Genomic DNA, 25,911 nt, shown 5'->3' on the forward strand with positions numbered 1-25,911 from the left:
CTTTAGGTGTCCACAGTGTAAAGGGGATTTTTGTTATTTTTCAGCTCTGAATTTGCAGCCCCCTGCACTGACCGCAAAAGACCTGAACTGCAGTTCTGCGGATGGCATTTAAGCAGGCGTCTTTTGCCTATTTTTTTCACTAGTTGATTTATTTGCGGGAAGGTTAGAAATGTCTACGTCGGTTTATAACAATGGATTAGAACGCCAATAGCATAATATTCCGTCCGCGATATGTGAATGTAGCCTAGTGGAGCTATAATGGGTCGGTGAGGTTTCAGTGCAGACCGTCTGGGGACATAAGTCCCTAGAATGTCCAAGTGGGACAGGGACCTTTTAATTGATATTTAGGGGGAAGAGTAGGAGGACCGTGGGCGGCCGCTTAGGCTACAAGACCGCTGTAGTCCTACAAAAGTGAAAGTAATGTCAAAATGCGCACTTGTACGACGTCCAGAGCAGACACAAAAAGGTAAGGTGTTGCTGATTTTCGATCTAATTCTGTTTTGCCATGACAATATCTTTGTAATTCAATTGGTTATAGTCTAGGTAATAATAACATTTTACACATAGCCTAAATGTAATAGCCTATTATACCAGGGGTAGGCATTTAGGCAACTAGATTCAGACGCAGGCCGATTTTTGTTGGAGCAGATGATCGGAGCTGGAACATAATTATAATAATTTGTAGGTAGGCCTACACTGCAAATTGACCACAACTAAGCCCAAAAAGAGAACAATAATGTCATACCTTTATTACATTGAGACACCTTCACGTCTCTTTTTATTCGTGAGAATACTTGGGAACAGATGTCCAAAATAAACTCATTTTAGCTGAAATCCTGGTGATTGTCTTTTTGGGGTAAAAATAAACAAAAAAAAAATCACTGTTTTAGCCTGCGGGTCGCCTGTTTTTTTGGTATGAAAATGTTGCTTTATATAGCGAATGTGCCCACTCTGGGATAGGCACATGCACTCTAGCCAACAGCTATCAGATACAGTGCGGGTACATCAGGGATGGGCAATTGGCCGCATGCCCCTCCCTTTCGTAGGCCCGCAGACCAATGTCACAATAAAATAAATAAAAATGTAACTCAATTTACATTTAGAATAATAGAATACACAAGGTGCAATTTCGAAATTTGGTTGTGAATCAGCAGTCACTCAACTAACATATCGAAGTAAACTTGGAGTCACGCGATGATATGGATTGTGTTACCCCACTAAGACTGGGAAACCATACCGTTTTATTTGGCACAGATTCAATAAATTATGAACTTCACAGGGTGGTGAAAGTGTATGGTGATGAGTTTGATGCTCCTTTCCAATATCTATTACTTATTCTGGTGACATGATGATCGACGCTTGACTGCTGTTAGACGAATACAAATATTCTCTATCTTAACCATAATACATTCATAATGTGGACCAGCCTATCCAGCCACTGGCACACCACGTGCTTTCAACATGGAAATGTGGATTTCAACATTTATTCACCTACTCAAAACGAAAGCCAACAGTTATTTTGTAATTTCGGTAGTATCAAATATGAAAACTATACTCTATTAATCAACTACATTTTGAGAACAAATAGGCTGTGTTCGATAGGATCGATACCGTAATGTAGTCTATCATGGGTAAATTGTGACTGACTGACTGATCTACAAATAATAATGAGTGGTTATTTATGATGCAAGGTTAATTGTAGATCAGTCAGTCGGCAGTCGCCTGCACTCTAGGCTGCAATGTCAAACAAGCCCATGGTGGCGTTGAGGAGGAGAAGTCTACTGTGTCCAGAAGCGAATTCACCATTCATTTTCTATATTCAGGCTTCACTCAAACATCGTTTTAAGCTTTGTTTTACTATTGACAGTTAAAGCTGATATCGGGATTGTATATTGATTTGTTCTCAAATATATGTCATTTGATTTATTCGTTTCAGTCTCTGAATTGTTTAATCAAACTTTTGCCACCAGCTCCTGATATCGGGCATAAAAATTAGCCCAGTGCGCATGTGCGCCCTCCTGGCACGGGCGCACATGCGCACTAGGCCTGAGCTAGTTTTCGAGAGAAAATAGCAACGAAGGTTACATATGTAACCACGGTTATGTGAGCTATTGGATCACTCCAATATGGTATCCTTCCGCGCGGCAGGATACATTCCGAGTAAGAATTTCAGATTAGTCCGGGTAGTGCTGCGGCTGACACCCTTAAATAGCTGCCGCCGCACTACTTCCACCTCGTGTCCTTTACGAGGTGCCGTAGATCACCGACAAAGAGGATTGGAGTAATCCAATAGCTCACATAACTCTGATTACATACGTATCCTTCGTTATGTAGCACTATATTGGATCACTCCAATATGGTATCACAATACCAGATTAATCGGTGAACTAGGTAAGGGCCAGACGGAGAGCAAAGTCCCATAGGACTGAGCTCAGGGCAGTCATAGTTGTTATGTCCCTCCGTCCCCACTCAGGGAAGCGGAGGCAACACCCAGCACAGCCGTTCCGACCTCATTGGCGGGGGCAACAATGACTCTATAGTACCTACGATGTAGCTACTCCTCTAGTAGAATGCGCCACTACAACAGACGGCAGAGGCCGGCTGGCCAGCCGATATGCTGTAGTAATAGTGTCCACAATCCAATGTGAGAGCATTTGTATTGATAGGCTCTGGCCCAGAACTCTCTCACCATAGCAAACAAATAGCCAATCAGACTGTCGTATTGCCTGTGTCTTTGTAATGTAAGTGTCCAAGGCCCTGACCCAGACAGAGCACACTTGGGGAAACAACACCCAGCTCACCCGCAGCCGTGGGAGGAGCATATGAGGACAAATGTAAGGTCCGGTTCACATGTCTGTCAAACAGGGCCTTCGGTAAGAATGAAGGGTTAAGACGGAGGGTGACACTCCTCTTGACTGCACCATTCTGAAAAAAAAACATTCAGTGCTCACTGAAAAGTCATGAAGTTCATACCCTCTTAGTGGAGGTAATAGCCAACAGGAATGCCACCTTCATGGATAGGTGCTTCAAAGTCATCGACTCTAGGGGCTCGAGGGCGGCTTAGCAAACACTGACAGCACCACGTCAACGTTCCAGTTTTGGGCCATTGCTGGACACAGATGTCGAACTCCCTTCATAAACTTGGAGAGCAATGGATAGCCAGCCATGGGTCTCTCTTGGCTTTCGTTATGGCATGTCGAGATAGCGGCTAAATGCACTCTCAATGTGAATGCCGCTCGGCCCGCATCGAGCAGTGACTGTGAAAACCGTTAAACTGTTTGCACATATGGCTCTCAAACCAGGTACAGAATATGCTCCACCACATTTGATATGATGCATTGGTGGAAGAAACCATGGCGCTCCGCAACATGTTCACCACATTGTCCTGCAAGACTGGTCCACTAACGCCTTTCAGAGGCCAAGCCAGAAGCTGGAGGCACTCTAACACCGACATGGCTCGTCCGAGCCAGAAACAGTTGAGGATTTTGTTACTCTCACCTGAGGTAGAAGTGCCCTCATGAGAGTCGAGTCTATGTACATCCCGAGGTAGATCACCTTCGGTGAGGGGGTCAGGTGACTCTTCTCCTCGTTTAGGGTGAGGCCCAGAACTCAAATGTGGTTCAAGAGGGTCCTCATGTCTGTTGTGGCCTGTTCTCTAGATGGGGCAGACTATCCAATTGTCCAGGTAAGGCAGTTACTCCTCCAGTAGAATGTGCCACCACAGCAAAAGGCAAAGGCCAGCGGCCCAGCCGAAATGCTGCAGTAACAGTGTCCACCATGCAATGTGAGAGTCTGGTCGGATAGACCCTGGCCCAAAACTCTCTCACCATAGTTAACGAAAATTGATAAAGCTTTCGTATTGCCTGTGTCTGTGAAAAGCATCCATTGCCCTAGCCGAGCACAACACACTGGGGGAAGCCCCTATTTCACCCGCAACAGTGAGAGGGGCGTGTATGGACAACTGTAATGGCCGGTTAACGTGTCTGTCAGACAGAACCCTTGGCCAGAATGAGGGGTTTGGATGTACAGTACCAGTCAAAAGTTTGGACACACCTACTCATTCAAGGGTTTTTCTTTATTTTTACTATTTTGTACATTGTAGAATAATAGTGAAGACATCAAAACTATGAAATAACACATATGTCTTGTGAGTGATTGTTTCATTGTGAGAGCGAGTAGCTCGGTTGAGCTTCTCTTCCATTTGTTATTTCCAAGGTGGAATAATTCCCTTGTGATAGTTTCGTTTTGACGCTGGGTGCGTTTGATATATGTAAACGGAATAAACTCTGGACTTCTGTGTTTTACCTCCTGCGCCTGACTCCTTCATTCACACCTCGTCACAGAATCACTCACCTGCTGAATGGAGTCAGCAGGAGAAGACCGCATGCCTGGAGTTGTGGCAAGGGCCCAGGAGCATTCCTCGATGTTGGCCAGCTTGGGGGAAGCGATGGATCGGGTTCTTCAGGTAGTAGAACGCCTGGAGAGGAGAGGACCCGATCTATCGAGACCAGCTGGTCAACCGGATCCAGCCACCTACACCCCAGCCCCTGGAGGGATCCAGATATCCCGGCCACCGGCGTTTGATGGAACGGCAGCGCGATGTAAGGGATTTCTGCTCCAACTAGAGTTGTATTTCTCCAGCATCAGGCCGGCGCCACTGGACCGGGAGAAGGTATCCGTCCTCATTTCCTGCCTTTGTGGGAGAGCCCTGGAGTGGGCCAACGCGGTGTGGAGGAGGGAGGTGCCGCGTTGGAGGACTACGGGGAGTTTGCTCGCCTCTTTCGGGCCGTTTTCGATCACCCGCCTGAGGGTCGAGAGGTGGGCGAACGACTGGTCCATCTGAGGCAGGGGACGAGGACCGCACAGGACTACGCGCTGGAGTTCCGGACGCTGGCAGCGGGGCCTGGGTGGAACGAGCGGGCCCTGATCGACCATTTCCAGTGCCGCCTAAGGGAGTCTCCTGCTTACCCTGTAGTCTTAGCTATTCCGTGGTTAGCCCTTCACAACCCCAATTTTTCATGGCTGCAGAGGGGTGGTCGCGTGAGTTTCCGGGTCGGTGTCTGGTGCGACCACGGTGGAAAGTCCAGACGGTACCCTCACCGTGCGCATTCACCCCGAATACCATGATCTGGCACTCACGTTTTCCAAGACGCAAGCAACTTAATTACCACCTCATCGGGAGGGGGATTGCGCGATAAACCTTCGGGTAGACGCTGTACCTCTCAGGAGTCATGTGTATCCCCTGTCGCAGGCTGAAACAAAGGCTATGGAAACATACGTCACCGAGTCCCTGAGCCAGGGGTATATACGTCCCTCCACTTCACCTGCTTCCTCAAGTTTCTTCTTTGTGAAGAAGAAACATGGCGGTTTATGCCTGTGCATTGATTATCGACCACTGAATAAGGTGACGGTACGATTTAGTTATCCCCTCATTCCTTCAGTGATTGAGTCAATGCATGGGGCCCATTTTTTCACCAAATTAGACCTCAGGAGTGCCTACAACCTGGTGCGTATTCGGGAAGGGGATGAGTGGAAAACAGCATTCAGCACAAACTCGGGGCATTATGAATACCTGGTGATGCCCTACGGTTTGATGAATGCTCAATCCTTTTTCCAGTCCTTTGTGAACGAGGTGTTTCGGGACATGCTTGGTCGCAGTGTGGTGGTCTACATCGATGACATCCTGGTGTATTCCGCTACGCGCACCGAGCATGTGTCCCTGGTTCGCAAGGTACTGGTCCGACTGCTGGAGAATGATCTTTATGCCAAGGCAGAGAAGTGTGAGTTTTTCCAGCAGTCAATCTCCTTCCTCGGATACCGCATTACTACCACAGGTGTGGAGATGGAGGGAGATTGCATTTCAGCCGTGCGTAATTGGCCATCTCCAACCACGGTGAAGGAGGTGCAGCGCTTCCTTGGCTTTGCCAACTACTATCTGAGGTTTATTCAGGGCTTTGGCAAGGTCGCAGCTCCCATTACATCCTTGTTGAAGGGTGGGCCGTCCCGACTCCGCTGGTCTGCTGAGGCTGATTTGGCCTTCAGTAGATTGCGGGGTCTGTTCACCTCAGCCCCGGTACTGGCTCACCTCGAGGTGGATGCGTCCGAGGTAGGGATAGGCGCTGTCTAATCCCAATGCTCAGGCACGCCACCCAAGCTCCGCCCCTGTGCTTTCTTTTAGAAAAGCTCAGCTCGGCGGAGCAGAACTACGGCGTTGGTGATCGGGAGCTGCTGGCTGTTGTCCGAGCATTGACGGTGTGGAGGCATTGGCTCGAAACACTCTTTCCTTGTCTGGACAGACCACCGTAACTTGGAGTACATTCGAGCAGCAAGGAGGCTGAATCCTCGCCAGGCCAGATGGGCCCTCTTCTTCACCCGGTTTGATTTCACACTCTCTTACATTCCGGGTATGAAGAACGTGAAGGCAGACGCACTGTCTCGGCTGTATGACACAGAGGAGAGGCCCAGAGAAAACACCCCCATACTCCCGGCCTCATGCATTGTGGCGCCGGTAGTATGGGCGATGGACGCGGATATAGCGCAGGCATTACGCACAGATCCATCTCCACCGCAGTGTCCAGCTGGGCTGCAGTACGTGCCTGCGCTTATCCGTGATAGTCTGATCTACTGGGCACACATGTCACCCTCCTCTGGTCATCCAGGTATCGGTCGTACAATGCGCTGCCTGACCGAGAAGTACTGGTGGCCTACCTTGGCTAAGGACGTGAAGGTGTATGTTTCCTCCTGCTCAGTGTGCGCCCAGAGTAAGGCACCTAGGCAGCTACAACCTTTACCAGTTCCACAACGACCATGGTCTCACCTTTAGTATTGATTTTCTTACTGATCTTCCCCTCTCCCAAGGTAACACCACTATCCTGGTCGTTGTGGATCACTTTTAAAAGTCCTGCCGACTCCTCCTCTGCCCGGTCTCCCCACAGCCCTACAAACTGCGGAGGCTCTGTTTACTCACGCCTTCCAGCACTACGGGGTACCAGAGGATATCGTGTCCGACCGAGGTCCCCAGTTCACGTCTAGAGTCTGGAAGGCGTTCATGGAACGTCTGGGGGTCTCGGTCAGCCTGACCTCTGGATTTCACCCCGAGAGTAATGGGCAGGTGGAAAGGGTGAATCAAGATGTGGGTAGGTTCCTGCGGACATACTGTCAGGCCCGGCCCGGGGGAGTGGTCGGTGTTCCTGCCATGGGCAGAATACGCTCAGAACTCTCTCAGACACTCCTCCACTAACCTAATACCCCTCCAATGTGTTTTGGGTTACCAACCGGTCCTGGCACCGTGGCACCAGAGCCAGACCGAGGCTCCTGCGGTGGATGACTGGTTTCGGCTCGCGGAGGAGACTTGGGACGCTGCCCACGTTCGCCTCCAGCGCGCTGTGCGTCGTCAGAAGGCGAACGCTGACCGCCACCGCAGGGAGGCCCTGGTTTTCATACCGGGGGATCAGGTCTGGCTCTCGACCCGGAATCTACCCCTCCGCCTGCCCTGCCGGAAGCTGAGCCTGCGGTTTGTGGGGCCGTTTAAAGTCCTGAGGAGGATAAACGAGGTTACATACAGGTTGTTACTCCCCCCTGATTACCATATTAACCCCTCGTTTCATGTGTCTCTCCTCAGGCCGGTAGTAGCTGGTCCGCTCCAGGAGTCTGAGGTGCGGGAGGTTCCTCCACCTCCTCTGGACATCGAGGGGGCCCCAGCGTACTCGGTCCGTTCCATACTGGATTCGAGGCGTCGGGTGGGGGCCCTTCAGTATCTCATGGAGTGTGAGGGGTACGGTCCAGAGGAACGGTGCTGGGTCCCAAGAAGGGACATTCTCGATCCCTCCCTGTTGAGGGATTTCCACCGTTGCCATCCGACTCGCCCTGCTCCGCATCCTCCTGGCCGTCCCCGAGGCCGGGGTCGGCGCACTGCTGGAGCCGCGCGTCAAGGGGGGTACTGTCATGACTTCCGCCGAGGCTGCCTCCCCTCCTTGTTCGGACAGGTTTCGGCGTTCGTCGTCACCGGCTTACTAACTACTGCCGATCCCATTCTCATCACTCCACTTGTCATGTCTTGTCTTGTCAATCACACACACCTGGTGCTCATTCCCCTAATTAGTATGTGTATAAGTGTTCCCTCTGTTCCCCTTGTCTTTGTGAGTGATTGTTTCATTGTGAGAGTGAGTAGCTCGGTTGAGCTTCTCTTCCATTTGTTATTTCTAAGGTGGAATAATTCCCTTGTGATAGTTTTGTTTTGACGCTGATATACAGTCGTATGAAAAAGTTTGGGCACCCCTGACAATTTCCATGATTTCCATTTATAAATAATTGGGTGTTTGGATGAGCAATTTCATTTTGATCTATCAAATAACTGATGGACACAGTAATATTTTAGTAGTGAAATGAGGTTTATTGGATTAACAGAAAATGTGCAATATGCATCAAAACTAAATTAGACAGGTGCATAAATTTGGGTACCCCAACAGACAAATCACATCAATATTTAGTAGAGCCTCCTTTGGCTAAAATAACAGCCTCTAGACACTTCCTATAGCCTCTAATGAGTGTCTGGATTCTGGATGAAGGTATTTTGGACCATTCCTCCTTACAAAACATCTCCACTTCAGTTAGGTTTGATGGTTGCCGAGCATGGACAGCCCGCTTCAAATCATCCCACAGATTCTCAATGATATTCAGGTCTGGGGACTGGGATGGCCATTCCAGAACATTGTACTTGTTCCTCTGCATAAATGCCCGGGTAGATTTTGAGCAGTGTTTTGGGTCGTTGTCTTGTTGAAATATCCAGCCCCGGCGTAACTTCAACTTTGTGACTGATTCTTCAACATTATTCCCAAGAATCTGCTGATATTGAGTGGAATCCATGCGACCCTCAACTTTAACAAGATTCCCAGTACTGGCACTGGCCACACAGCCCCACAGCATGATGGAACCCCCACCAAATTTTACTGTGGGTAGCAAGTGTTTTTCTTGGAACGCTGTGTTCTTTTGCCGCCATGCATAACGCCCCTTGTTATGACCAAATAACTCAATTTTTGTTTCATCAGTCCACAGCACCTTATTCCAAAATGAAGCTGGCTTGTCCAAAAAAAGCATTTGCATACCTCAAGCGACTCTGTTTGTGGCGTGTGTGCAGAAAAGGCTTCTTCCGCATCACTCTCCCGTACAGCTTCTCCTTGTGCAAAGTGTGCTGAATTGTTGAACGATGCACAGTGACACCATCTGCAGCAAGATGATATTGTAGGTCTTTGGAGGTGGTCTGTGGGCTGTTTTTGACCGTTCTCACCATCCTTCGCCTTTGCCTCTCCGATATTTTACTTGGCCTGCCACTTCTGGCCTTAATAAGAACTGTGCCTGTGGTCTTCCATTTCCTCACTATGTTCCTCACAGTGGACACTGACAGCTTACATCTCAGCGATAGCTTTTTGTAGCCTTCCCCTAAACCATAATGTTGAACAATCTTTGTTTTCAGGTCATTTGAGAGTTGTTTTGAGGCCCCCATGTTGCCACTCTTCAGAGGAGAGTCAAAGAGAACAACAACTAGCAATTGGCCACCTTAAATACCTTTTCTCATGATTGGATGCACTTGTCTATGAAGTTCAAGGCTTAAAGAGCTCACCAAACCAATTGTGTGTTCCAATTAATCAGTGCTACATAACTCTACAGAGCGCAATGACTACAATGAATGGCTAAATTACTTCTGGACAGTAAGGGTCCACAGAGCCTCTCCTCACCAAATATTTTTTATAACTAAACCAAGATAGACCACAGCCTGTCGTTTCCAATGGGAACAAGTGAGTCATAGTGGGCAAAACAAGCAAGGAGCTGGGCAGAGCCAAGCACGAACTAGCGAGATCCTATTGGCCCGTTCTAGCACGTATCTGCATATTTCCGTTACGGATGCCTACTCTGAAGTGTGCGTGTGCAATAACTCAATTCGCCTTTGCACTCCTTCTAAACAACGCAATTTTTTAAAACTTTGGCAAAGGGTAAAGTGTACAAAATGTAGTCCAATCTGTTCATAACATATTCTAGTTTTGGAAACAGAAAACTGTATTGAGATCAAATGATTCATCGATGAGGACATTTGCAGAATGTCGGCCAAAATGGATCTCCTTTCATCTTCTCCCTTTGCCAGCCACGGCTTCCTCGCCCTAACATATTTAGTGAGTGGAAACGCCAAGCGGATGCATCACATTTATACATCCTGTGAAATATCTGTCTCATTGTTCGATCTGTGTCCTCACCGCTCTATTGTGCATTGACCAAAACCCACCATGAATTCAACAGGGATTATCACCAATCCGTGAAGTGTGTTGATTAGATGTTTACAAATAGTTGCCATTTTGTGATGTAGGCTTCTTTACATTAAATAAGGAGAAGAGCATCAGCTAAGAATAGGAAAACAAACTGTATCAGCCAGGGCCTTTCTGATGTTGCACACTTTTGAAAAGCACCCTGATATGTACAATACATTTTGCACCATGAGTAGAATTGTATCTTCCAGACTTAGGGTCTATACTACTGTTGTCTGTTGTCATTCTGTGTAACACAATTAGAGCAGTAACTTGTGTAAACCTCACAGGAGGTTGGTGGCACCTTAATTGGGGAGGACGGGCTCGTGGGAATGGCTGGAGCGGAATGGGTAGAATAGTATCAAATACATCAAACACATAGTTTGATGCCATTCCCTTCACTCCGTTCCAGCTGTTATTGTGAGCCGTCCTCCCCTCAGCAGCTTCCACTGGTAAACCTTTGTCCATGTAAAAACTGTTATGCAATTCTTTTTATTTTAAAGTCAAAAACAGTTGAAATGTAAACGTATTGCATCACAAAAAAGATGTACAAGCCAAAAAAGTATTAATAAGCAAATAAATGCATTTCTGGCACAGGCTTCTGGAAACACAAATTCGATATACAATAAACAAAAAAAGGCACTGTTGGAACAGGCTTTGATGCTTTTAACTTCTTAAGAACTTTCATCCCCTTACTCATTGGACCTCCCACTGCCCCCCTTGCGGTCAGGTGCATATTTCAGGCAGGTTGACATGGCCTGTAGTGTTTCGGCCTCTGTAGCCTTTGATTCACCAAGACTCACACCTGCTGTAAAGGGGGAAAACAAATATTAGCTAGAGAAGGTATTCAAATGTCATGTAAAATGTCATACTTTGGACTCCACTGTACCTATAATGACGCTGCAAAGGTTGGAGTCCTCAAAGGCCCTCTTCCCTTTGTTTCCTTTCATATTCATCGTTGACATGAGGCCGTTTGTCAGGGTTCTTTATAGAACACAAAATATGTACTTTACAAGCAACACACCATGATCTAATTTAAAAGTGAAACAAATATGGTAATTATTTACTGGTGCATTGCTCCCTTCACCTGGTCTGGGATGCCTTTCAACCCCAGCTTTGAGATCTGAGATATCTGTGCATTACAATGCATTACAAATGTACAGGATTGTTTCATCCAGTAGATGGCAATATAATGTCATTTAACTCATACCAAGGAAACTTTTTCGAAAATCATTCTCCATAAGCTGCTCTTCCATCTTTGAATGTATATATTTTTCTCATGGTTTGTTTACTTTTTTCCATATTATGTCTATCTCTGATAAACTACCCAGGAAAGGGCAGAAAATAGCCCATATTAATATATGTAGCCTTAGAAATAAGGTTCAGGAAATAAATAACTTGCTAACATCAGATAACATTCATACAGTTGAAGTCGGAAGTTTAGTCAAATACATTTGAACTCAGTTTTTCACAATTCCTGACATTTAATCCTTGTAAAAATTCCATGTCTTAGGTCAGTTAGGATCACCACTTTATTTTAAGAATGTGAAATGTCAGAATAATAGTAGAGAGAATTATTTATTTCAGCTTTTATTTATTGAATCACATTCCCAGTGGGTCAGAAGTTTACATACACTCAATTAGTATTTGGTAGCGTTGCCTTTAAATTGTTTAACTTGGGTCAAATGTTTCGGATAGCCTTCCACAAGCTTCCCACAATAAGTTGGGTGAATTTTGGCCCATTCCTCCTGACAGAGCTGGTGTAACTGAGTCAGGTTAGTAGGCCTCCTTGCTCGCACACGCTTTTTCAGTTCTGCCCACACATTTTCTATAGGATTGAGGTCAGGGCTTTGTGATGGCCACTTCAATACCTTGACTTTGTTGTCCTTAAGCCATTTTGCCACAACTTTGGAAGTATGCTTGGGGTCATTGTCCATTTGGAAGACCCATTTGCGACCAAGCTTTAACTTCCTGACTGATGTCTTGAGGTGTTGCTTCAATATATCCACATAATTTTCCTTCCTCATGATGCCATCTATTTTGTGACGTGCACAAGTCCCTCCTGCAGCAAAGCACCCCCACAGCATGATGCTGCCACCACCGTGCTTCACGGTTGGGATGGTGTTCTTCGGCTTGCAAGCTACCCCCTTTTTCCTCCAAACATAACGATGGTCATTATGGCCAAACAGTTCTATTTTTGTTTCATCAGACCAGAGGACATTTCTCCAAAAAGTATGATCTTTGTCCACATGTGTAGTTGCAAACCGTATCTTCTTATTAGTTGTTGTTAGTTGTTATTAGTCCCATCCTTCAACTCCATTCAACACCACCCATCTATCTCTTAACACCATCCATATAGGATTTCTATTTGCCATATATTTTTCAACTGTACTGTGATGTTTTACAAAAGTTCTGAACCTTTCTATTCTCATTGTTTCTACAGATTGTAAATTGAAAATAAACATTTTTGCTAAAAGTATTATTATATTATTGATCGATTGACTATGACTTTTCAGATCACCCAGTAATGCTATCTGCAAGGTTAGCTCCAGGTAAATATTGCAATCCTTTAGTCATTCCTGGACCTGTGTCCAAAAACAAGCTACAAATGGACAGTACCAAAACAAATGATCTAATGATTCTGTCTCTTCGCAGCAAAATCTGCAGAGCTGGGAAGATTGTATTCCCCATATAAATAACGTTCTATTGGTAGCAAGAATTTTATATAATAATTTCAATTGAAAGATTCTAAGTTTTGAATCCGGCGTCGTTTTGCGTATCAGTTCATAAACACTATGCCGTGGGATTGGTACGTCAAAAATCTCTTCCCAACTATTTTGCAATCTATATGGGACGGCTGTCAATCCTTTGGTCCTTAAATGAAACTGGTATACTTTTTTATTTATCACAGTTTTCTTTAACCAATTATGTTCTTTAATGCAAGGCCGACAGACAAGTTCCGTACTTTCTCCCCCTTCCACTTTCCTCTTCCATTTTTGCGGTAAGGCTGCAATTATTTGGTTTTCATTTTGGGTAGAGCAGACATTTCCATATGTTTTTGTTAGCTGCATGTGCGACAACTCCACCAGTCCTACCGATGATATCATTTACGAAGATTATACCTTTTTTAAACATTTTTTTTGTCAATTAGTATATTTCAGTTTAACCACAATATTTGTTGCATTATTTGTTCTGTCGTTTCTGGAGGATTAAATTGAAATTGCAACCAACTTTCTATGGCTTGTTTTAGAAATAGTGATATTTGCGTACTATTGGTTGTACAGATGAATGTGGTACCTTCAGGCATTTGGAAATTGCTCCCAAGGATGAACCAGACTTGTGGAGGTCTACAATATTTTTCTGAGGTCTTGGCTGATTTATTTTGATTTTCCCATGATGTCAAGCAAAGAGGCACTGAGTTTGAAGGTAGGCCTTGAAATACATCCACAGGTATACCTCCAATTGACTCAAATGATTTCAATTAGCCTATCAGAAGCTTCTAAAGCCATGACATCATTTTCTGGAATTTTCCAAGCTGTTTAAAGGCACAATCAACTTAGTGTATGTAAACTTCTGACCCACTGGAATTGTGATACAGTGAAATAATCTGTCTGTAAACAATTGTTGGAAAAATTACTTGTGTCATGCACAAAGAATATGTCCTAACCGACTTGCCAAAACTATCGTTTAACAAGAAATGTGTGGAGTGGTTGAAAAACAAGTTTTAATGACTCCAACCTAAGTGTATGTAAACGTCCGACTTCAACTGTACATTGTACACTGTAAATGTATCACCATAGACACTCAACAAAGTGTACCAGCAGCTGTTTGGCATAATCAAGGTAATCACTGGGCACAGACGTCAGTTCAACGTCTAGTTTGGATTCACATTTGGTTGAGTTGTCAACTATTGGGAATTCAATGTGAAATCAACAACAAGTTCACCAAGTCATTGGATTTAGGTTAAAAGTTGGGTGAAAAAAATAGGAAATGCCCTTACGGTGATGACTTTTTGCAAATCCAATGAGGTTTCCATGTTGATTCAACCCCCTAGGTGACACAGGCCCATTTAATGACCTTTGACCCTTGATTTACCTTGGTGACCTTTTTCAGGGCCTTTCTTCTCTCTGACCCCTTGACCCTTTATCTTTGTTGTTCCATGAACTCGAGAACATTGCCTTTGAAAGGTGCTTAGCTGAAAAGCATAATGGGATAGAATCCTGGCCTTAGTCCAGTCCACACTCAGTCAATAAATGCTTATGGCAAGGTATCACAATGGTTGAGAGGTGTGTAGGCTATACACTTGGGTAGAGCATGTGTGTTGCAACTGTCACCAAAGCTGTTCCCTTGAGTGAGGACTAAGTGTAAAATATTATATTTACCAACCAATGGATCTCTTAGTTTAACTTCATATACATTACTTTCCCCTCTCTTGAGTAAAACAGGTCATAACATAATTCAATTGATTTGACAAGGAATAACCAAGTGCCTTGTGACAGTGATGTACACTATATGATCCTGAGTTTGGTCTTCAAAACAACTTTGTCATGCATGAATACACATTATGTTCAGTTGGTAGGATATGAACTGCTTGGTTACGCATTAAAAGTGAGATAAATCCATGCCTACTGTTATGCCACTAGTAGGCCTATCCTACCTCCTGAAATATCAAGAAATATCTACAGTATGTGATAATGACCAATGCAACATATGAAATGTGCCTAACAGTATAGACAATCACACTGATGACACACAGTCAGGCAGTCACAAAAAATTGTCTGTCATTAATGTTTCTGTCAGGATAAACCAGTACTTTCCCCTCTAACTAAACGTTGAGGAAGTTTTGCAGGGAGAATTGTCAGCGTGGTATTTTCCCTTATCTTAAAGTTGAGGAAGGAAGAATATTTCTCTCATCTTAAAGTTGAAGGAATAATATTTATTTCTCTCTCTCACTTTCTCTCTCTCTCTTTCTGCCCACGGGAAATCCTGATGATTATCAAGGCAACATGACAAGTGGCTTGGCATGGATCATCAGAGCCTGTCTGTTTGTGAGTTCTAGAATCTATGTTGCCTCATCTCTCACTGACAGTTGTCAGAGCACTGACAGTCAAACCTGTAGCTGGAGATATCAGTACACATCTGGGTTTCGCTCAAATGTTATCATATAAAACAGTGGGCCATGACTCTTTGATACTCTGAATTGACTTGAAAAGGTTTGACCTCAACCCTTATACACATACAGGTCCTTCTACTTATGTGCATGTTGTTTAGCTAAATATGAATGAAACAAAGTTTGAATTCTATGTGATGTGGTTGTAGTGTAATCACATATAATTGTTTCAGTAACAACATAAATTAGGTATTCATTATTATGTAATTATTATTTAACCATGCACATTGCACTATTCAGGTTTATAACAGATAAATAGTAGACTCGACTGATTCTCTCCTTTCCTTTCCTCTCCTCGACTGATTCTCTCCTTCCATCCTCTACACTCTCTCTCTCCTCTCCCTCCTCAGCAGGTGTGCCTGTGGAGAGCCTGTCTGTGTGAAGAGCCTGACTGCATGTATAACGAATATTTGACAGAAATGGTAAATTATAGTCACTAGTTACTCATCACAATGTTTCTCACTTTTTGGTGCATTTTCATACCTGATATGATGTTGAACCTTTAAGTAAATGGTTGCCTTTCTACCTTAAAGGTGGAAAGTCTGCCAAAGGACTATTTGTTCAAAGTGAACAAAAGTGAGGTATGGGTTCCATTCCATTTCTGTACATTCTATCTGTAAAGCCTGACTCCTAACTTCTGTAAATTGAACTTGAATCCATTGACATACATGCAAAATGTTATGAAAAGGTCCATTTTATGCAAGTTTATTTCAAGCTATGATTTGGCCCTAAAGGATTAGCAACTTAATTTCTGTCAATTCCACGTTTATTACAGGAAACGGTTGAAAGAGTTGAAAAAGCCCTTAGCAGGTTCTATGGGGAGAACTGTAAGAAGGACTTCAAATGCGAAGATTACAACAATTACAATTCTGCAGTGTGTTACTTACTGGGATGTCTGGATGGGAAGGTAGGTCTATGTCTGTGTGTGTGTGTGCAGATGCATGTGCATTGGTTCTACTGTGTGTGTGTGTGTGTTCCTCCAGTACTGAGCCTCTCCTCTTCTTCCTCCTACCCTATAACAGGAACCTAAGTGTGTCTCTAATGTCACATACAGTCTAGGTGAGGTGGAGTTGATCAGTTTGAAAGGCTTCACGTGTCTGGTTAAAGATGCGTTCAATCACAATTCATTACAAGATAAAGGTATGTTTAAAATGCCTTTGCTTCCATGACCTCTAGTGCACAAAATAATTTTATTACATAAAGTACATCTTGAATGTATGTTGTATATTGCCAACTCATCTCCCTTACTATATGCTCTGTGTTGTTTTTACAGCATGTGATGCTGTTTTTGGTAAGCATTTGTGTGTGCGTGCGTGTGTGTGTGTGCGTGTGTGTGTGTGTGTGTGTGAAATATGCTTATTAACAATAACTAGTAGTTTTAACCCATTGTTATTCATTCTCTTTTTCTCTCTAGTTGATGCAATGAGATGCCAAAAAGCAACTACACTTGGTAAGTGTGTGTGGTAACACTTTATTTGGATTGTCCATCTAAGGATGCTCTACAGATGATCAATAACATTTAAACTAACTATCTACTAATCCTAACCCTTATCCTAAACCTAAACGTAACACTTACCTGCTAGCCCTAGCCCTAACTCTAACCTTAACCCTGATTCTAAATCTTACCCTAACCTTAGCAAGCAGTTGTTTGGTAGTGACTACCCCATTATTCCTTATCACTTATTAACCATCATTTATTTATTTATTTGATGACTTTATTATTTCATTCCAAGTCATCATCTCATCTCTATAGAGCTGCTGCCTATGCTGTCTGATAAAATCACAATTTTAAAAAGTTCTTTAAAGTAAATAAGATTTTTATGATTGCATGTATTTTGAGGAAGAGATACCTCGCAAAGCTACTGCTTTCTATCCCTCTCACACGTTCTCTTCTCTCCATCTGTTTGTAGTTAATGACCACGTTTTCTATGTTAAACTATGTAGAATATTGGCCTGTTGGAAACTACAACTCCATACTACATCGCACAGTTCGGGCTTGATCTGATTTATCTCTACAGAAACTGAGCATCGAGCTCACAGAAAAAAACCTGAATGAAATGGAATGGAATTCAAATAATTGAACCGACATCGGTCAACGACTTTTGTATTTCAAAAGTGAAACGTTGTTTCCGAGTGTAATGTAGACAGTAGGTGGTACATTTAATATAACAAAAAAACATGGAACGATAAAACATAGGAATAGCGTCTTAAAATGAAACACAGAAACAATACTGCCTGGGGAAAGAACCTAAGGGAGTGCCAGATAAAGGGGAGGTAATGAGTGAGGTAATGGAGTCCAGGTGTGCCTCATGATGAAGCGCCGGTGTGCGTAATGATTAATGCCAGGTGCGCGTAATGATGGTTACCAGGACCGGTGGTTAGTAAACCGGCGACGTCGAACGCCGGAGGGGAGGAGCGAGAGTAGACGTGACACCGACGTCGGACAGGCAGACAGTAGGGTGTCCAATCAAAAATGCATCTTTTGACAAATGTTAATTGTGTAGATACTCCTCTAAGAAAACCAATGGTCCAAACATGTCTATATCATAATCCGTTCAAAAGTTATTGGAGTTTTTACCCTTGTAGGATGGTCAAAATAATTCAATGGAGTGGTAAAAAATCAGGAAAATAGCGTCGTGGTATCCAATTGGTAGTTACAGTCTTGTCCCATCGCTGCGACTCCCGTACGGACACGGGAGAGGTGAAGGTCAAGAGTCATGTGGCGTCCGAAACACAACCGAGCTGAGCCACACTGCTTCTTGACACAGTGCCCGCTTAACCCAGAAGCCAGCCGCACCAATGTGCCGGAGGAAACACCTGGTGACTGAGTCAGCGTGCACTGCGCCTGGCCTGCCACAGGAGTCGCTAGTGCACGATGGGACATGAACATCCCTGCCGGCCAAATCCTCCCCTACCCTGGACGGCGCTGGGCCAATTGTGCGCCGCTCCATGGGTCTCCCATGGCTGCGACAGAGCCTGGACTTGAACCAGGATCTCTAGTGGCACAGTGATGCAGTGCCTTAGACCACTGCGCCACTCGGGAGGCCCCGCTCTTTGAGAATTAAGGCAAACTGACATGCTCACTGTTAAACTCGTCACCTTTCTTCTCAAATCCGGAGGACATAAAACAATATCGAGGTAAGGTATACACTACCAGTCAAGAGTTTGGACACACCTACTCATTCAAGGGTTTTTCATTATTTTTACTATGTAAATGTAATTGTAGAATAATAGCGAAGACATCAAAATTATGAAATAACAGATGGAATCATGTAGTAACCAAAAAAGTGTTCAACAAATCAAAATATATTTTATATTTGAGATTCTTCATCCCTAACCATCTCAATTGGGTTGAGGTCGGGGGATTGTGGAGGCCAGGTCATCTGATGCAGCACTCCATTACTCTCCTTCTTGGTAAAATAGCCCTTACACAGCCTGGAGGTGTGTTGGGTCATTGTCCTGTTGAAAAACAAATGATAGTCCCACTAAGCCCAAACCAGATGGGATGGTTAAGTGTCCCTTGAATTCTAAATAAATTACAGACACTGTCACCAGCAAAGCACCCCCACAACATCACACCTCCTCCTCCATGCTTTACGGTGGGAAATACACATGCAGAGATCATCCGTTCACCCACACCGCATCTCACAAAAACACAGCGGATGGAACCAAAAATCTCCAATTTGGACTCCAGAACATAGGACAGATTTCCACCGGTCTAATGTCCATTGCTCGTGTTTCTTGGCCCAAGCAGGTCTCTTCTTATTATTGGTGTCCTTTAGTAGTGGTTTCTTTGCAGCAATTCGACTATGAAGGCCTGATTCACACAGTCCCCTCTGAATAGTTGATGTTGGGATGGCAAGATCTCAAATAAGCAAAAAGAAATGACAGTCCATCATTACTTTAAGACATGAAGTTCATTAGAATTACCAGCCTCAGAAATTGCAGCCCAAATAAATGCTTCAGAGTGTGCAATTTCTGAGGCTGGTAATTCTAATGAACTTCATGTCTTAAAGTAATGATGGACTGTCATTTATTTTTGCTTATTTGAGCTGTTCTTGCCATAATATGGACTTGGTCTTTTACCAAATAGGGCTATCTTCTGTATACCCCCCCTACCTTGTCACAACACAACTGATTGGCTCAAACGCATTAAGAAGGAAAGAAATTCCACAAATTAACTTTTAAGAAGGCACACCTGTTAATTGAAATGCATTCCAGGTGACTACCTCATGAAGCTGGTTGAGAGAATACCAAGAGTGTGCAAAGCTGTCATCAAGGCAAAGGGTGGCTATTTGAAGAATCTCAAATATAAATACATTTTTATTTGTTTAACACTTTTTTGGTTACTACATGATTTCGTATGTGTTATTTCATAGTTTTGATGTCTTCACTATTATTCTACAATGTAGAAAATAGTAAAAATAAAGAAAAACCCTTGAATGAGTAGGTGTGTCCAAACTTTTGACTGGTACTGTAAATTACATGTAGTATTTTCATCTTTTAGTATATGCTTTTCGTATTAATGGGAAATCCCTATTATTTTTTGAAGTTTCCTTACAAAAAGAAGCTCTGTGAAGTGTAAACGGTGTCAGCTCATGTTAATTTTACTCTTTGCGACCCGCCAAAACAACTTCCTCAAAAGTTGTTGCGAGAAAGCGGTACCACTGTGTCAACAGAGCTCAATGCTTATTATCGGATGTATTAGGTTACGAAATCCAACTTTTGGGATATCATTTTAATGATATGTTAGAGAAAGACCCCATTGAACGATTCAGAACCTGTAGAATCATATTTGTCTTTGTAAAATATATTTTATAATATTAGGAATTGAAATTTCATCACCAAGGCGCGTTTTCACCCACTCTAGGCAAAGTGGTTGGACACCCTACAGACAGCAGATTTATACAAACAATTAATGTTGGGAATAAAATGCTAGGCAAGAATCATTAGGAAATAATGTGTTAATAAATTATTTCTTATAACATTGGTCGCGTGGCATGGATAGAATGTTGGTCGCATGTGTGTTTGTCCTTTAGTCCAGGCCTTTGGAATACAAGTGTGAATCCTTAGGCCGGTGTCACGGTTTCGGCCGAGGCTGCTCCTTCTCCTTGTTCGGGCAGGCTTCGGCGGTCGTCGTCTCCGGAGTACTAGCTGCCACCGTTCTATGTTTCTATGTTTGATTAGTTTTGTCTGATTGTTACACCTGTTCATTGTTAAGTGTTCATTATGCGTCCTATTTAGTTCTCTTGTGTTTGGTCAGGTGTTGTGTGTAATTGTTCGATGTCACGTGTAGTAGTTGGTTCGCTGTTCTGTGCTCTCTGTATTTCGTTTTGTTTGAGAGAGTCCTGCACGTTGTGCGCATTTACTTTGGTTCTTACCAGTGTGCGTATGTTTCGCCTGTGGCCTGTTGCCGTGTTTGTCTTGTATTTTCGGACTTCACTAAAGACATCTGTTTCGAATCTCTGTGTGTCCTGCGTGTGATTCCACGTTACCTCTACACTCAACCCTGACAGCCGGGCTAAGAACAATGCAGTGTGAAAAGGCCTATAGATTACATAAAAGTGTGTGTGTGCCGCACTACAACTGAGGCAAACAATGTTGTTTTTCCCACATTATTTGGCAGCGTTAGTCTGTCCAGGGTGCCCTTTCCATGATGACCAGGGGCTACACATTATCAAAGGACTGTATTGTTAGCCATCATGACATCCTTATACTGTCACATATCTCTCTCTTGTTCTCTCTCTCTCTCTCTCTCTCTCTCTCTCTCTCTCTCTCTCTCTCTCTCTCTCTCTCTCTCTCTCTCTCTCTCTCTCTCTCTCTCTCTCTCTCTCTCGTTAGTTAGTTAGTTAGTTACAGTATGCTCTTGGGTGGGCTGAGAATTCTTCACCACTTTCGTGGCCAGAAAGCCGCCACTATGTGTGTGTACTGTCATTGTGTGTGTGTAGCCGCTGTGTGTGTGTACGGAAGCAATGGGTGTGGAATCTGTGTGTGTCTGATCCAATCTCAGTCTCAGTCTCAAAGGGATTAGTGAATAATTCTGTTAACTACACTGAACAAAATATGAATGCAACATGTAAAGTGTTGGTTTCATGAGCTGAAATAAAATGTGCAGTTTTGTCACACAACACAATGCCACAGATGTCTCAAGTTTTGAGGGAGCGTGCAATTGACATGCTGACTGCAGGAATGTCCACCAGAGCTGTTGCCAGAGAATTGAATATTCATTTCTCTACCATAAACCGCTTCCAATGTCGTTTTAGAGAATTTGGCAGTACGTCCGACCGGCCTCACAACCGCAGACCACGTGTATGGTGTCGTGTGGGGTTATGGTATGGGCAGGCATAAGCTACGGACAACGAACACAATTGCATTTTATCAATGGCAATTAGAATGCACAAAAATACCATGACGACCAGTCATGTGAAATCTATAGATTAGGGCCTAATGAATTTATTTCAATTGACTGATTTGCTCATATGAACTGTAACTCATTAAATTCAATGAAGTTGTTGCATGTTGCGTTTATATTTTTGTTCAGTATACATACCTTTTTCTTTACATCTTTTTAGATACAAAAACTACAACAATATATACAACCAAGTTACACACCATAAATTACAGTAAGCATCTCTATAAATTTTGTCATACAATGATGTAACTTCTTTATTCAAAATCTTGATAAAATAATATTTTAGGTGAAAGTCAATATTTTTTCTGACATTTATTTTAGAAACATCATCGATCCCACCCAAAACGTCAACATCAACAGTAACAACAACAACACAACCACCATCATCATCATTAACATCGTCAACAATATCAAACAGCGGTAACATGGGTTGATGTTTCCTTAATCCTTTAATGATCATAAGAGCTCAGTTAGTGAGAAAAATGTCTGATATTGTGCCAGCCAAGTTAAAACCTCCTCTTACCTCTTCTCAGATGTTGAATCCAAATGAATAATGTGGCGCGTCATGACATGACATTATATTATCTCTTTCCTTTTTCTCTAGATTCACAAGAGAAGCGATTACAAAGTAAGTGTTTTAGCTTTGTTTATAGATACGCTACATGACCAAAAGTATGTGGACACCTGCTCGTTGAACATCCCCCTTTGCTGCTATGGAACATTGCTGTGGGGACTTGCTTCCATTCAGCCTCATACTTTTGTACGTATATATAGTGTAGATATATATATATATATATACTATAGATAGATACAATAGATAGAATCATTAGGAAATAATGTGTTAATAAATTATTTCTTATAACATTGGTCGCGCGGCAGAGATAGAATGTTGGTCGCATGTGTGTTTGTCCTTTAGTCCAGACCTTTGGAATACCAATGTGAATCCTTAGCGTTAGTCTGTCCAGGGTGCCCTTTCCATGATGACCAGGGGCTACACATTATCAAAGGACTGTATTGTTAGCCATCATTACATCCTTATACTGTCACATATCTCTCTCTCTCTCTCTCTCTCGTTAGTTAGTTACAGTATGCTCTTGGGTGGGCTGAGAATTCTTCACCACTTTCGTGGCCAGAAAGCCGCCACTATGTGTGTGTACTGTCATTGTGTGTGTGTAGCCGCTGTGTGTGTGTACGGAAGTAATGGGTGTGGAATCTGTGTGTGTCTGATCCAATCTCAGTCTCAGTCTCAAAGGGATCAATGATTAGTGAATAATTATGTTAACTACACTGAACAAAAATATAAATGCAACATGTAAAGTGTTGGAATATTCATTTCTCTACCATAAGCCGCTTCCAATGTCGTTTTAGAGAATTTGGCAGTACGTCCGACCGGCCTCACAACCGCAGACCACGTGTATGGTGTCGTGTGGGGTTATGGTATGGGCAGGCATAAGCTACGGATAACGAACACAATTGCATTTTATCAATGGCAATTAGAATGCACAAAAATACCATGACGACCAGTCATGTGAAATCTATAGATTAGGGCCTAATGAATTTATTTCAATTGACTGATTTCCTCATATGAACTGTAACTCATTAAATTCAATGAAGTTGTTGCATGTTTCGTTTACATTTTTGTTCAGTATACATACCTTTTTCTTTACATCTTTTTAGATACAAAAACTACAACAATATATACAACCAAGTTACACACCATAAATTACAGTAAGCATCTCTATAAATTTTGTCATACAATGATGTAACTTCTTTATTCAAAATCTTGATAAAATAATATTTTAGGTGAAAGTCAATATTTTTTCTGACATTTATTTTAGAAACATCATCGATCCCACCCAAAACGTCAACATCAACAGTAACAACAACAACACAACCACCATCATCATCATTAACATCGTCAACAATATCAAACAGCGGTAACATGGGTTGATGTTTCCTTAATCCTTTAATGATCATAAGAGCAAAGTTAGTGAGAAAAATGTATGATATTGTGCCAGCCAAGTTAAAACCTCCTCTTACCTCTTCTCAGATGTTGAATCCAAATGAATAATGTGGCGCGTCATGACATGACATTATATTATCTCTTTCCTTTTTCTCTAGATTCACAAGAGAAGCGATTACAAAGTAAGTGTTTTAGCTTTGTTTATAGATACGCTACATGACCAAAAGTATGTGGACACCTGCTCGTTGAACATCCCCCTTTGCTGCTATGGAACATTGCTGTGGGGACTTGCTTCCATTCAGCCTCATACTTGTGTACGTATATATAGTGTAGATATATATATATATATATATTATAGATAGATACAATAGATATAATCATTAGGAAATAATGTGTTAATAAATTATTTCTTATAACATTGGTCGCGCGGCAGAGATAGAATGTTGGTCGCATGTGTGTTTGTCCTTTAGTCCAGACCTTTGGAATACCAATGTGAATCCTTAGCGTTAGTCTGTCCAGGGTGCCCCTTTCCATGATGACCAGGGGCTACACATTATCAAAGGACTGTATTGTTAGCCATCATTACATCCTTATACTGTCACATATCTCTCTCTCTCTCTCTCTCACACACTCTCTCTCTCGTTAGTTAGTTACAGTATGCTCTTGGGTGGGCTGAGAATTCTTCACCACTTTCGTGGCCAGAAAGCCGCCACTATGTGTGTGTACTGTCATTGTGTGTGTGTAGCCGCTGTGTGTGTGTACGGAAGCAATGGGTGTGGAATCTGTGTGTGTCTGATCCAATCTCAGTCTCAGTCTCAAAGGGATCAATGATTAGTGAATAATTATGTTAACTACACTGAACAAAAATATAAATGCAACATGTAAAGTGTTGGAATATTCATTTCTCTACCATAAGCCGCTTCCAATGTCGTTTTAGAGAATTTGGCAGTACGTCCGACCGGCCTCACAACCGCAGACCACGTGTATGGTGTCGTGTGGGGTTATGGTATGGGCAGGCATAAGCTACGGATAACGAACACAATTCCATTTTATCAATGGCAATTAGAATGCACAAAAATAACATTACGACCAGTCATGTGAAATCTATAGATTAGGGCCTAATGAATTTATTTCAATTGACTGATTTCCTCATATGAACTGTAACTCATTAAATTCAATGAAGTTGTTGCATGTTGCGTTTATATTTTTGTTCAGTATACATACCTTTTTCTTTACATCTTTTTAGATACAAAAACTACAACAATATATACAACCAAGTTACACACCATAAATTACAGTAAGCATCTCTATAAATTTTGTCATACAATGATGTAACTTCTTTATTCAAAATCTTGATAAAATAATATTTTAGGTGAAAGTCAATATTTTTTCTGACATTTATTTTAGAAACATCATCGATCCCACCCAAACGTCAACATCAACAGTAACAACAACAACACAACCACCATCATCATCATTAACATCGTCAACAATATCAAACAGCGGTAACATGGGTTGATGTTTCCTTAATCCTTTAATGATCATAAGAGCTCAGTTAGTGAGAAAAATGTCTGATATTGTGCCAGCCAAGTTAAAACCTCCTCTTACCTCTTCTCAGATGTTGAATCCAAATGAATAATGTGGCGCGTCATGACATGACATTATATTATCTCTTTCCTTTTTCTCTAGATTCACAAGAGAAGCGATTACAAAGTAAGTGTTTTAGCTTTGTTTATAGATACGCTACATGACCAAAAGTATGTGGACACCTGCTCGTTGAACATCCCCCTTTGCTGCTATGGAACATTGCTGTGGGGACTTGCTTCCATTCAGCCTCATACTTTTGTACGTATATATAGTGTAGATATATATATATATTGTGACGTCACGAGAGGCTACACAGCTTTCAGCGGGATTGCTCAAGTAGTGCAAGGAGACAAGGTTCAAACAAAACAAGGATTTTATTATAGGTCTTGGGAAATTAACGAAAATATAACAAAATTCTGTTCTCTTGTGGCTCTTTAAGGGTTAACAGTTCAGGGATGTCTCTTCCACATCCAAAATCATAATT

General features: G+C 42.8%; 1 protein-coding gene across 1 annotated transcript; it reads left to right on the top strand.

Moving 5' to 3' along the window:
• LOC121551682 lies at positions 1-25,288 on the top strand. The gene is made up of 14 exons (XM_045211135.1): positions 1-466; positions 15,297-15,343; positions 15,816-15,887; positions 15,999-16,046; positions 16,241-16,372; positions 16,488-16,605; positions 16,739-16,756; positions 16,880-16,915; positions 22,482-22,505; positions 23,555-23,605; positions 23,716-23,814; positions 23,999-24,022; positions 25,087-25,137; positions 25,248-25,288. Exons 1-14 carry the CDS (start codon positions 421-423, stop codon positions 25,286-25,288), a joined length of 807 nt encoding a protein of 268 aa, XP_045067070.1. The 5' UTR covers positions 1-420.
• Positions 25,289-25,911: the final 623 nt, after the last annotated feature.

This window comes from Coregonus clupeaformis, chromosome 35 (assembly GCF_020615455.1).
Source record: "Coregonus clupeaformis isolate EN_2021a chromosome 35, ASM2061545v1, whole genome shotgun sequence".
NCBI classification, from domain to species: domain Eukaryota; kingdom Metazoa; phylum Chordata; class Actinopteri; order Salmoniformes; family Salmonidae; genus Coregonus; species Coregonus clupeaformis.